Source organism: Equus quagga, chromosome 4, assembly GCF_021613505.1.
Source record: "Equus quagga isolate Etosha38 chromosome 4, UCLA_HA_Equagga_1.0, whole genome shotgun sequence".
Classification (NCBI taxonomy): domain Eukaryota; kingdom Metazoa; phylum Chordata; class Mammalia; order Perissodactyla; family Equidae; genus Equus; species Equus quagga.
In genome coordinates, this window is record NC_060270.1 from 128,059,543 (window position 1) to 128,073,336 (window position 13,794).

Sequence of the window (13,794 nt, forward strand, 5' to 3'; positions counted from 1 at the left end):
CTGGTTGGCTGGCTCACTCTTTCATTCCTTCCTTCCTTCCTTCCTTCCTTCCTGGATGAACATTTGAAAACTTAATAAGCATCAGATTTGTGGGATGAAAAATTATTTGGAATCAATGAAAGTATACTGTCAAATAACACCAAATTCCATTAAAGGAACCACCTTTCATTTTCTAAGACTTCAAGATAGTAAGAAAATCTGCTTCCTTTATCCCAGGTAGCAGGATGTCTGCATATAAGATGGGATCTGCAATTGGGTCACATGGCTTGATTTCAAATTCTACTTAAAGTCTTGGACTATCAGTTTCTTCATCTGTTAAATAAAACCTTATGACATGATTGAGAGGATTCAATGAGATAATTAATGTCTATAAAGCACTTAGCACATAATAAGATCTCAAAAATGTTAACTTACTTTTTATCCTTATAATTATTAAGTGGATTTGTGACCAAACGGCTGAATTTCATTGCTTAGATTTGTAATGCTCCATTTTGAAGAACTTAATATCATAGATGATATAAAATCAGGAGATATTAGTATAAAAACTGTATTGTCTTTAATCAGCCTGTTGAATGTATCATTGAACTTATTTTACATATTCACTGTTGTTTAAAAAGAACCTGGTTTGTTTACTTTGCTGATTTTAGTTAGGGTAGGTCCTTCTTCCTGGAAGTAGAACTGAAAATGTAGCTTCTGTTATTATTTTATTAATACAAAACAGAAAATAAAAAAGAAGGCGAGGAGGGGGAAAAAAGAAGAACTTGGTGGATTTGAAAGTGAAATTAATACTATACTATGATTTGATTCTCTTTAGATCTTTTAGAAAAATCTCGAGTTGTTAAGCAGCCGAGAGGTGAAAGAAACTTCCATGTATTCTATCAGCTGCTCTCTGGTGCCTCTGAAGAGCTCCTCAGTAAGTCTTTGTTTTTGTGTTTTAACTTTTAGGGTTGCACATTTTCCAAAGCATTCTTTTTTAAAGTGTCCCATATGCTTTTCCCCTGCCTTCTTAAAGATTTTCCCTGCCTCTGGTTGAAGAACATATGTGTTTACCTCTGTCGTACCCCAGCTTCGCTTTTATATATATTCCTGTCCCGCACCAGACACTGGGCCAGATGTCTCATATGGTTTACCAACAGAACTAAACATTAGGGAAGGGGCTAATCATAAATTTAAAAAATAAAATGGAAGAATATAATTATTCCACTTGGGGAGAGAGTTAGATAAACTTATTAGCAGAGAGCAGTAGGTGAATACAATTATAAAAAAATGAATTTCTCATTGAAAATTTAAAAATAGTGGGAAGACAGATGTAACTGATAAAAGAGTTAAAAATCTGACCTTATATATTTTAGAGAATTAATATAAATGCATCAGGATAGTAGCCAGTAGCCTGGAGATGAAAAGTTTTGAACAAATAGTTCAACCAAGAAGAGCTATGGAAAGTCTACAACACTTGGGGGGAAAACCATCCTTACTAATAATCAACAAATGCAAATTAAAACAGCACTGAAGTATTCACTATACATATATTAGCAAAAATTATTAAGAAGGATGAAGCTGGCAGAATTGTCAGGCACTGATCTCCTTAGAGCTTGTGGGTGTCACTTCAAAGCGAGGACTTCTTCCTGGGGGCCTAATTGGCAATGATCAGAAGCCCTCCTCCTAGGCACACTGCTCTTTGGAATCCCAATGAAATCCCAAAGAAGTAATTCAGAAGAATCCAAAAAAGGTTTCATATGGAGACATTTATCACTGCTCTGTATTTATTATTATAAACTGGAGAGAACCCGAGTGTCCAATGGTGGGGGAATCACTGGGCAGACATCATCTGTTATAGTGAAATAGTACATTGAAGATATTTTGTATTATAAAAATTTGGAAAAGAGCCTGACCCAATAAGAATAAATGTAAAACAGCAGAGTTGAAATATGTACAAACAATGTTAAAGGTGATTGGAGAAAAATGCTATTATTGATATTTGGGTAGCAGTTTGTATTCTGTTGATTCAATACGTAATGTGAAAGTCATTTTATCTGAAGGATTAAAGGAATGAGCTATTCCAGATGATTAGATTTGCTGAAGTAACTTATCAACTCGTGTGTGTGATTCAATAGATAAACTTAAACTTGAGCGGGATTTCAGCAGATATAACTACCTGAGTTTGGACTCCGCCAAAGTTAATGGAGTGGACGATGCAGCAAATTTCAGAACCGTTAGGGTAAGATGTAATGCTTTTATTACTCTTTAAAAGGGTAGACTATGTTGCTCAATTGGAATTGATAATAATTCTGAGTTTTATTAAAAGTGTAACTCTTGCTCCCTAAGGTTTTAGAATTATACAATAATTTATTGTATTCTTTTTAGTTTGATTTTTGCTAGCTCAAAAATCATACAGTATTGTCAAGGCCATTCTTTACTAGAGCAGTGATTTTACTATTTATTGTAAGGAGCTTTCTTATTATATTATCTTGACTCTTTTAATGTTGCATTTAAATTGCAATTATTTTCATAGGCGTAACTCAGTAGTTAATTTCCAGCTGTGAAAACTGTCCAAGAATATATTAATACAAAACAGTTTTTGAGACAGAAAGTCATGTTTTTATACAGTTTTTAAAAAATCATGTATAAACCAGAATGATTAGCATTTGATGTTCATTAGAAAAGAAATTATTCTAAATAATATCCTATGTTCTATGTTTATGTGGCACTTTGAAAACTACCTATTGGGCCATGATGTAGTTACTGTTATTTACTTGCAAATGTGACAGCTGTGGTGTGGTGAGGAGTAGGTCGGATTATAGATAAAATGAGATTGACATCAGTTCATCTTTGGGGGTGAGTGAAAATGATATGGAGTTGTTTTCCTGTTCTTTCTGTGTTTGTGTATATTTGAAATTTTCCATAACAAAAAACTTACATTATTCCCATTGCTAGGTAGCCTAGTCACAAACAAACAAACAAAGAAAAATAAGTTGGGCTCGTCTCAAAAAGAAAGCATTTCTTAGAGTATGTCATTTTTTAAAAACTGTGCAAACATCCTTATATGGGAAGCTTGTTGATTCCTGGACATGATTTTACGATTTGTTCAAGACCAGTTCTATAACTGTTTTGGCAAATCATTGGCACTCAATAAAAATTTATGATTGAACCAATGTTCCTTGTTACCCATAGTGCCTTCGATCAGGCACTTCATCTTTACAAACCACGGTTTTTCTCATGTGTAAGATAAGCAAGGAGGTTTTTTTTGTAGGCGGTTATGAAAGATTTTTGTTTGATTTTGTTTCTAGTAGCAAAACCCCAGTTTAAAAGAAGTATGCACACACACACACATACACACACACTGAGCTGCCGCAGTTGAAGCGAGGGTGGGAACCCAAGACTCGGCTCTCAGCCTCTCCTCCTTCTCTCTTCCTCTTTGCACGCCCCGCTTTGCCACAGCGTGCAAGGTACCCTAGGACTCCTTGAATCACAGCTTGAACCCACTGAACAAATTACAGCCCCCTAATGGGGCTACATCAGGTCTTTTAATAGGTTTGCCTTTCGGAGAGTTTGTTCGGGGATACTGTCTTTCTTGTTGTTGTGTTTTGTGTTTTCAGAAACAAATCTGTTATATGATTCATTTGAAACAAATAATAAAGAACTACAGAAAGCAAACAGGTTCTTTTCCCCCCTCAGAATGCCATGCAGATTGTGGGTTTTATGGACCATGAAGCTGAGTCGGTCTTGGAGGTAGTGGCAGCCGTGTTGAAACTGGGCAACATCGAGTTCAAGCCGGAATCTCGAGTGAATGGGTTAGATGAGAGCAAAATCAAAGATAAAAACGGTAAGTCTGCGCAGAGTCAATTTTGTTTAGCAAACGTGCTTTGAACTCCTGCCCAGTTTTTAATCTAGAAAGTAAAACTTCTGCTTTTCATTGGTTTGAAAAGCTTTCTAGTGAAACTGAGTAGAAAGTTAATGACAGCTAAGTTTTAAGTCTTTTGATTTATACATTTTGTACTGTTCAGTTTGAATGTGATTCAGAAAGAACACCCTGAGCCTTTTTGTGTCCATTTCCCCCAACAGAGTTAAAAGAAATTTGTGAGTTAACTGGCATCGATCAGTCGGTTCTAGAACGGGCATTCAGTTTCCGCACGGTTGAGGCCAAGCAGGAGAAAGTTTCTACTACACTGAACGTGGCTCAGGTGGGTGAAACATAGCATCCAGAAGTGAGCTTTTAAAAACTCTGTGATAAGTGGAAACAAAAATTTTATTTTCCAGGCTGTTATCTTAACTGTCACACTCTGTTCCAGGCATCATTCTAGGTAGTAGGGGCACAGCAGAAACTAAACAGATAAAGATCCCTGACCTCATGGAGCTTCAAATTTTGGCAGGAGGAGCCAGGCAATAGCCAGTAGACCTAATAAAGAAATAAATTTATACAGCAAGCCAGCAGTGGACCAAGAGATAAGTGCAGTGGACAAAGAGAAAACATAGAGCAGAGTAACGGAGATCCATAGTGCTGGGGGTGGGGAGGTTGGGTCTGAGTGAGGTGGGAAATGACTAGAGAGATCTGAGCATGAGGGGCATGCCCTCCCTTGTATTTCAAAGGGTCATTCTGGCTGCAGTGTGGAGAGCAGACTGTAGGGGAGGGAAGTGGAAAAGCAGGGTGTCTTAGTTTGGACTGTTATAACAGAGTACTGTAGACTGAGTGGCTTAAACAAAAAACATTTATTTCTCACGCTTCTGGAGACTAGAAGTCTGAGAGCAGGGTGCCAGCGTGATCGGAGTCTTGGTGAGGGCCCTCTTCCTAGTTTATAGGCAGCCACCTTCTTACCGTGTTCTCCTCACATGGCAGAGAGAGAGCGAGCGATCAAGCTCTGGTGTTTTCATCACCTTATAAGGACACCAGTCTCATCATGGGAGCTCCACCCTCACAACCTCATCTAAACCTAATTGCCTCCTAAAGGCCTCGCCTCCAAGTACCATCACAGTGAGGATTAGGGCTTCAACATACAGATGTTGGGGGGCACCAACATTCAGTTCCTGGCACAGGGGAGCTGCAGGGAGTTCTGCACTAACCCAGAGATGGGGGTGGTTTGAACTAGGTGCCAGCAGTGGAGTGAGAAGTGGTCACGTCTGGATATGTTTTGAAGATAGAAGTAACAAGATTTGCTGATGGCTTGGTACGTGGTACGACAGAAAAAGAAGAGTCAGAGATGACTCCCAACATTTTTTGCCCAAGCAACTGGGAAAAATGGAATTCCCATTTTCTGATTTGGAGAAGACAGTGGGAGAAACCAGCTTGTGGTCAAATGGCCAAATTGGCTGCCCTGCCTTCCTTATTGTGCTCCCTCCATCCTCCACTCTGAGGCCACTGAAGTCTTTCTAAGACACAGTCAGAGTTGCTTACTTCCTCTCTCCTTGGGTTCAAGTTAAATGGATGGATGAATGCGTGGATACCTAAGGCAGCTTCTGGAGCCCTTTCAATGGAAACCCTTGGTTTCTATGGCTTAGACATTTTCCCACCAGTTAGTATGGATTTGGGCTAGAATGAAATAACTAATTCAGGACTTTTTCAACTCAGGCCTGCTTTGTCCAACTGTATTCTCATCCCCCTTGTAAGCAGCCTTAAGCGTCAGTAAGATGGTGGGGTAGGTTTAGTCTTTCTCTCTGCTGCTCTGAACTAGTCTTTCCCACTAACCCAAGAATGCCTACGTGTCTTTAGCTTTCTCTCAACGTTGATTTCTAATTTTAGGTGAGCTATTTTGGCTATGAAAAATACTCTCATTTCATGTATATGTAAATTTGATTTGTAACAGTCCTTTCCTAGCTATAACTGTTGTGTGTCCTTCGTCCTAAATTACTTCTTCTGCTATCGTGTCTGTCCAACTCAGCCTTATAATTCACAGTCAGATGGTGAGTGACTGACTTAATCAAGAAAATTTGTTGAGAGCCTACTCAGCACAAGCCCCCATGTAGACCATTAGTAGGGACAGAAGGAATTAAGCAAGAGTTCATCAAGAAGAGGGTTTCTGAGCCAGTTTTGGAGGATTTAGATGTATAAAGAATGGGCAAAAGGGAATTTCAAAAAGAAAATAGTGAGAAAAGCCAGGTTTGGAGTACATATCAGGAAAGGGGTTGATTAAGCTTGGCTATAGCTGTAGATACGGGAAGAGGATTTGAAACAGTGTAGCTGGAAAGGTTAAGTTTGGGGTCAGAGAGTGGAGCGTCTGCAGCAGTAGCTCTCAAACGTGAGCGAGCATCAGAATCACCTGGAGGGTTTGTTAAACACTCGTTTGCAGGCTGCACCCCCAGAGCATCTTACTGAGTAGGGCTGGGGTAGGACCGAAGAATTTGCATTTCTAACAAGTTCAGAGGTGATGCGACTGCTGGTCCAGGGATCACATTGTGAGAACCAGTGTGTTGAAGGTCACAGTGAGTTTAGGTGTTTTCCATAGTCAGAGTAGGGACTGTTTAGTATAAGATGATGCAATGAGAAAACCTCTGTTGTTTAAGAAGGCCATTTAGGAATATCCATATATAAATATGTGGATATATTTTGGTCTGTTTTTATTGTGTGTTTTAGTCTTGCTTTTTAATCATCCTCTATGGAAACCAGGCCCAGGTGCCTCATACTTTGTAAGCTTGAGTCACCTTGCATCACTGGGCATAACTTTTCCACATTCTTTTAACCTTTGGCATAAAATAATTTGGCTTGAGATTGTTGATGACTCAGCTCTTTATTCAAGTTGTTTTTTTTTTTTAATGTGGGGTTCAGAGTTTCGACTGATCTTATTCCCTAGATGGTTTTGATTCTAGTGAGAAATGTTTTGACTTTTCCTCATAACTCCCCTTCTTGGGCTCCATTATCATCTTTATTGCTTGATGCCTCATTTTCTCCAGGGCATTTAGATCTTTCCCCAGATGTGATGATTAATATTGAAATAATGGAAATTCAAGACAGAGTTATTATCATTCAGCTTGTGCCACATATTCTCTACGTGGCCTCCAAGGCCCTCTGTAATCTGACCCTACACGGCTTATCTCAGTTTATTCCCTGCTAATCTCTAAATGCCATACTTATTTTTACCTGGTGCCCTTTGGCACTGCCTTCTGATCGTTTCGTTCATGTTGATTTGATCTCCCTCGCTCCACTGTAAGCTCCTGGAGGGTGGGCCCCATGTCCGTGCATCTCTCCGTGTCCCCATGCCAAGCATGTGCTGTCCTGCCGCTCCTGATGCTGGTCATCTCTGAAGCACCTTCCTCCTGGAAGTTTGTTCAGTGAGCTTCACGCAGCTGGAGAAATGCATAGTCTTTTCATATTGTGCTGAGAATCTGCGATGGTGAATCAGCACGCTCGGGGTCTTCCCTCATTTCTGCACACCTTAGTGGTGATCCTTAAATGAGGTTAAACATTCCTGCCCTTCCTTTGAAGAGGATATTATTGTGGAAGTTAGATGGCATGAAGCAGACTCAAGAAGTCAGACCTGGCAAATTGACAGCCCCGGGTCCCAGCTGTAGCTCAATAGGCATAGTTTATTTGGCGAAAGGATAGTTTTTTTTCTTTATTTGTTTTGTTTGCTTGCTTCTTAAATTTTGAATTTGAGTGCCTTTAGCCTGGAATGCATCCTCCAGCCTCTGCAGATCCCACTACTTCCTGTTCATTTCTGTCACCCAGTCCCTGGAGGCATTTGAGTTTGTGAGTCCTGGAATAAATATTTGTTTGAAGGGAGCAAAGGACATTAATATTGGCTGTGAATAGACTTTGAAAAATATAAAGCAGTTTACTGGAATAAGTTGTCACTATAGTTCAATTGCATGCTGAAATGATGGTTTGTAGGAAGCAGGTAGCATACAACTAAAAAAACTGGAAGACGTTACAATGAAAAAGGGTCTGTTTACAAATATGTAGTGTCTTGAGATAACTGGAATTCACAAGAAAGGAGAAAGGATTAAGAAAGAATTATATAGGCTCACGAGGTAATAGTAAAGGAGAGGATACTTCAAAAATCATAATATAAATGTGTCTATAGACTTACTGTGTGCCAGGCACTGTTCTAGGCACTTAAATTACCTATTTTAAGAAAGTGGAAACTAGAAGAAAAGGGATTGGAGAAAGGGTATGTATTTAAATTTAGGCTTCTGTCTCTGTTTCAGCATTTTACATGCACTTTCTGCTATGGAACCAATACCAACCCCCCCCCCCCCCCCATCCCCCACCATGGATCACTACGTAGTTGGGTTTATTTTTTGCCAAATTCTAGGTGGATTTCCTAACTCTGATTGGAGTAGCTGCCTGAGTTAGAGAGAAGGGTTTGGGATTAGCACGGAAGTGTCAGAAGTCGGGAAGAGGCGCTCTCTTTTCAGCTGCAGTACATTGCCAGGGATGTCAGTGTGTTATTAAAGTTGTTACACTTCAATTAGGAAGAAATGTAGAAAAAGAATTTCTACATAATCTAGTAAATTGTGTTCTTCATAAAATAAAAATGTAATGGTTTACTTTAATAGCAATACCCAACTTTCTACTTATAAGCAATGAAATGCACATATGGCCAGAGTGTTAAAAACAACAGCAAAACCCCTAGCTTTCCTCTCCCGGCCTCCCCAGGAGCGCTGGTGTCACACATCTCGTTAGCATCCACTGCTGCACACTCTTGGCACCCCGTGCCTTTAAGGGCTGTTCACTTCTCCCAATCAAACCTAACTTTCTCCAGCATTTGGATTCTGAGTCAAGGTCATAGAGACATATATGTCTTGTGCGTCTTCTTTGTCAAGTAGCTCTGAACATCTTTCAGATTAATAAATACGCAAATAAGAGGATTTTATTTTTAGCATACAACATATTATCCAACAATGTAGTTGTTATACTGCTCTTTAGGAAGACTTTAAAAAAAATACTCAAAAGATTTAATGAAGCCATTTCAATGTATTTCTTTTGAGTTTCCTTTCCTATGTGTAGGGGTTTAAAAACGCTAGTTGTCATTGTATTGTGTATAGAGTTTTTTATTTTCACAAAATGTAAGCATTTTCCATTTCATTACCTAATTTTCATAATGATCATTCTGTGATAACTGTGTAACTTCTCTTTCAATGGGTGCTTTTTTTTTTTTTTTTTATTCTCTATGGTTGAACTTCTAAATTGCCTCTGATTCTTCTCTGTTCCATAACATTGAGATGAATATCTTCATGGGGAAAGCTTTTGCAATATTTAGAATTAGTTTCCTGGGATGCAAAAAAAGTATAATAACTAGGTATAAACAATTTGCCTAATTCTCTTAACAGCTTGACTGTTCATCCAGAGTATAATAAAAACTGACTCTGGAAAAAAAAATGGAAATAAAAGAGCTTTAAATATTTTTTAAAAATCTTATTTTATTGAAATTAAGCCTTGTGGTCATTGTGAGTGTTGAGTATTTCTTTTTCTTTTTGATAGGCTTATTATGCCCGTGATGCTCTGGCTAAAAACCTCTACAGCAGGTTGTTCTCGTGGTTGGTAAATCGAATCAATGAAAGCATCAAGGTACTGAATCTCTATAACCAAATAAATCAGTGGTAATAAATGGTATTCAGAGTATAAATATTAAGTTAAAGATATTTTAATTTTATAATCAGATCGTTAGTGATCACTTGTAAAGATTGTTCGTTGAAAAGAATTTCCCTTGCATAGGATTGAAATTTGTCAGGGATTCTATCTATTTTGTTTTGCGATGTGTGTTCTAAGAAATCTCACCGGAGAGTCAGTCTCCCAGGTCTTGTGGCTCATCTTCTAACTAGTTGAACACACTTGGCTGAAAAGGTGACTTGACCTCGCCAGCTACTTGAAATTTTCTTCAGTAAAATCGAGTATTACACTAGGTAATTTTGAAAGACCCTGTTGTAAGATTCAGTGATCTTTTTTTTTGAGGAAGGTTAGCCCTGAGCTAACATCTGCTGCCAATCCTCCTCTTTTGGCTGAGAAAGACTGGCCCTGAGCTAACATCCATGCCCATCTTCCTCTACTTTAAATGTGGGACGCCTACCACAGCATGGCTTGCCAAGTGGTGCCATGTCCACACCCGGGATCCGAACCAGCAACCCCGGGCCGCCGAAGCGGAATGTGCGCACTTAACCGCTGAGCCACCGGGCTGGCCCTCAGTGATCTTTTTTTAAATTAAGTATCACTAATGCCTTCTTTAAATGTCATCTATTATTAAAATTTCTGAAAGATTCCATACCAATATCCTATCTTGTATGTTTAAAAAGAAATTAAGGGGAGGACAGCCCCATGGCCGAGTGGTTAAGTTCGCGCACTCTGCTTCAGGGGCCCAGGGTTTCACCAGTTCGGATCCTGGGCGCAGACATGGCACCGCTCATCAGGCCACGTTGAGGCGGCATCCCACATGCCACAACTAGAAGGACCCACAGCTAAAATATACAACTATGTACTGGGGGGATTTGGGGAGAAAAAGCAGGAAAAAAAAAAAAGATTGGCAACAGTTGTTAGCTCAGGCGCCAATCTTTAAAAAAACAAGGAAACTAAGTTACAGTTTTTCTCCTAGTTATGAAACACAATGAAGTTGTAATATGTGTTTATATTCCTTGACATGCTTTTAGTGTTATATTTCATGCCTAAATTAACCTTTCAATTTGAACCTTTTTTTTAAGGCACAAACAAAAGTGAGAAAGAAGGTCATGGGTGTTTTGGACATTTATGGCTTTGAAATTTTTGAGGTAACTTATTTTCTATTTTTTGTATTATCTTTATTAATGTTGAACAGTTAGAAATTAAATCGTATATACTATAGACATTAAATATAATAGTACAACTTTGAATCTACAAATAACCTTTGTGCAGATGTAACAAAATCTGTGTGTGTGTGTGTGTGTGTGTGTATATATGCGTGTTTTATGTGCTGAGAGTCAGCATTTTGGAGACAGTGCTATTTAAAAAGAACTTCTTGAATCAGTACTTGACTTTTGAGATTGCAGATTCAAAGTTCTTACTGTGAAATTTCCAACCAGGTACTTGGACATTATGCCTGTGGTCATTCATTTGTTTGTAGGTTGTTGGACAATGAGGCAGGATACTGACATGAAAGATCCAGGCGTGAGAGAGACAAATGCTGGCCATGGTCTGGCCAGAGCTGGTTATTATCTCTGTTGGACTCATCAGAGAGGGTCCGGATTAAATGATTTATTGGATTAAATGATTAAATGATTCAGGTCTCATCTGACTGTGATCTTACGATAGTGAGTTCTGCAAAGGTTGAAAAAATTTCTGCTGAATTTCATAATGAATTAAATATTTAAACATTATCTACTTATATTAGAATTTCCTGTTGACCCCCTTGCTAACTTTGACCTTTAGAAGCTGTTTTAAGGACCTTTTAAAATACTTAACTCTCACTTTTAGGAGTGGTATTTTAGTTTGGTTCAGGAAAATAACAAGTGAGTCAGGCTCCTCCTTTCTTAATTCTCCCCACAAGTAATGATTTGTGAATCTCTTCAAATAACCAGACCTTGCCAGAATGACCCCTTGCAAGAATTTACATGTTCCAAATGATCAGGTTCACAGAATCAGAAAAAACATCAGCCCATTCCCCTTCTGCTAAGACACGCCTTTCTAGCAAATGCCTTTTTCTTACAGCATTTATTTGTGTGATAATGCCTTCTCCCTATTGATCATGTGCCACATTTAATAGCTAATGCAAATAATTATTGAGGGCTGACTGTATGCAAGCATGGGTACGTGTTGCATAGACTGTCCAATTTAATTTCCACAACAACTTCATGCAGGAAGTAGCTGCTATTGTTATTCAGATTCTGTGATGAGGAAGTGAGGCTCTGAAGTAAGTCCCCTGAAGTAGCCACGTAACTCCCTGAAGGGTACATGGCTGCTAAGTCGTGGACTCCAGACCTAAACCCCAGACTTCCTAATAAATAATGAAAGACCTCCTAGAGGACCTTTTCCTCACTTTCACCCACAAACTCACAGGGTCCCCAGTATCTGGAAATAAGGAAAAAAAAACTAAATGTGATAGGTCTCTGACGCCCCCTATTTCTGCACCATTGTCATCGTTCCAAGCTCCAGGCCAGTGTGGGGAGACTTCCTGGAGTTCATCTTTATGCTGGTGGCAGAGTGTGGGACACTTGGGCTGTGCACTGGCTGCTGTCCCCATACTGCCCCTCAATAACTGCCCTTCAGCACAACGTCTGCTTGTATTGGTGACTCTGTAGCACACTCTGCAAGGAAAGCTTCTGGTCCCTTCATTAAAGGGAAAGAATTTGAGATTTGTGATTTAGGAGAATTGCTTGAGTATATGCAGAAATCATGGTGCCAAAATTAATTTCTTTGCATCAAGAAGGGTTACTGTCACTAAATGGGCAGCATATCAAAGACATTCTTTACAGTTGGCAGGGAAAAGATTTCTTACCTGGCACATCACTGATCTAAATTTAGATGGTTTCATGAACAGGGCCAAAGCGGAGATCTCACTAGAAAGTTAGAATAAAAAGATATATTCAATGCTACTTCTAAAATCAAAGAAACTGATTTTATTTTATTTTGCAAGAAAAAAATTTATTGGCCTTTAAGCCAGTGGGGAAGGGCTTAATGTCATGTCACAATACGTGGAAATTTTTTTTTATAGGCTAATGGGGTTATGATGGGACATTGGCTTGCCTTCATCTTCCAGGATATCGTAAGATCTCAGCTGTGGGAAAAGAGACCCTCACAGCGCTCAGGGAACTGAGTTGCTCCTCATGTAGTTTTGACCGTGTATAAGTGAGGGAGTCATTTCTCAAGCATTTATTCAGTGCCTCATATGAGCCAGATGCCAGTGGGAAGCAAGACAGAGATGTTCCTTTCCTGCATGGAGCTTATGGTCTTGGCCCTAAGATTGAGGGGCTGTTGCCGACTGAGGACACATCCTATCTGGTAGGAAAATCTAACCAGGAAACTAGATTACTCTTTAAAAGTGTGTTTTTGCTATAGACCTAATCAGAATAGAAGCTGGATGTTCTGGGTGGATACGTTAACTTGGCACTGGGTGAAACACCCTGTAGCAATGCGGAAATATTTTTCATTTGTGGTTAATTCAAGTTTTTCTCCAAGCCCATCTTTCTGAAGATGCTTTACTTCTACAGGTTATATCACCGTTTTTCTTAACACTCTTACAGCTACGGACTTTAGCTTATGCAAATGCCTGCATTATGTTTCTAAATGCTCTTCCTTTCTTCAGAGGAATACTCCAGCTCTGTAGTTCTCAGACTTAGCTGCACATTGGAATTACCTGGGGAGCTTTTGAATATTCAGATGTCCAGGCTGCACCCCAGAGCAATAAGTCAGCATTGAGTATTGTAAAGGTCCCAGGTGATTCCATCGTGCAGTCAAGGTTGAGACCAACTGTTCCTGTAAACAGGAATCTCCAGAGTGAACTATAAATTCCAAACATATGTGTTCTGCTGGCTGTTTGGCCTCTGCACGAGATGCCCTTATAAAACATTCAGCCTCACTTCAGTTTATCCTTTCTAAACCTAATCTGTGTGTATATAACATTCCTAAAACCAAACAGATTACATCTTTACTCTTAAATAGAACTTTCAGCCAAAGCCAAATCAAACTAGTTATGTGTCTATAGCAAATCTTGTGATGGCCATAAAATCGTTAGAAGTTAATTTTCCTTCTCCATGCAGTAAAAGCTTTGATTTCTTTTCTAGTCCCTTGAGAAAACTAAGATTTGTTTTTCATTCTACAGACATGCTTAATGACGGGGATACGTTCTTAGAAATGCACCGTTAGGTGATTTCATTGCTGTGCAAACATTATAGAGTGTA

General features: G+C 39.1%; 1 protein-coding gene across 7 annotated transcripts in view; it reads left to right on the forward strand.

Moving 5' to 3' along the window:
* LOC124238003 (unconventional myosin-Ib) overlaps nucleotides 1-13,794 on the forward strand; it is a 179,916-nt gene that overhangs the window by 120,688 nt on the left and 45,434 nt on the right. For all 7 annotated transcript variants that reach the window (XM_046658306.1, XM_046658308.1, XM_046658307.1 and 4 more), the window contains 6 exons: nucleotides 815-913; nucleotides 2,115-2,218; nucleotides 3,676-3,823; nucleotides 4,063-4,181; nucleotides 9,413-9,499; nucleotides 10,624-10,689. In XM_046658306.1, coding sequence (XP_046514262.1) covers nucleotides 815-913; nucleotides 2,115-2,218; nucleotides 3,676-3,823; nucleotides 4,063-4,181; nucleotides 9,413-9,499; nucleotides 10,624-10,689 — 623 coding nt within the window. The remainder of the gene's footprint in view (nucleotides 1-814; nucleotides 914-2,114; nucleotides 2,219-3,675; nucleotides 3,824-4,062; nucleotides 4,182-9,412; nucleotides 9,500-10,623; nucleotides 10,690-13,794) is intronic.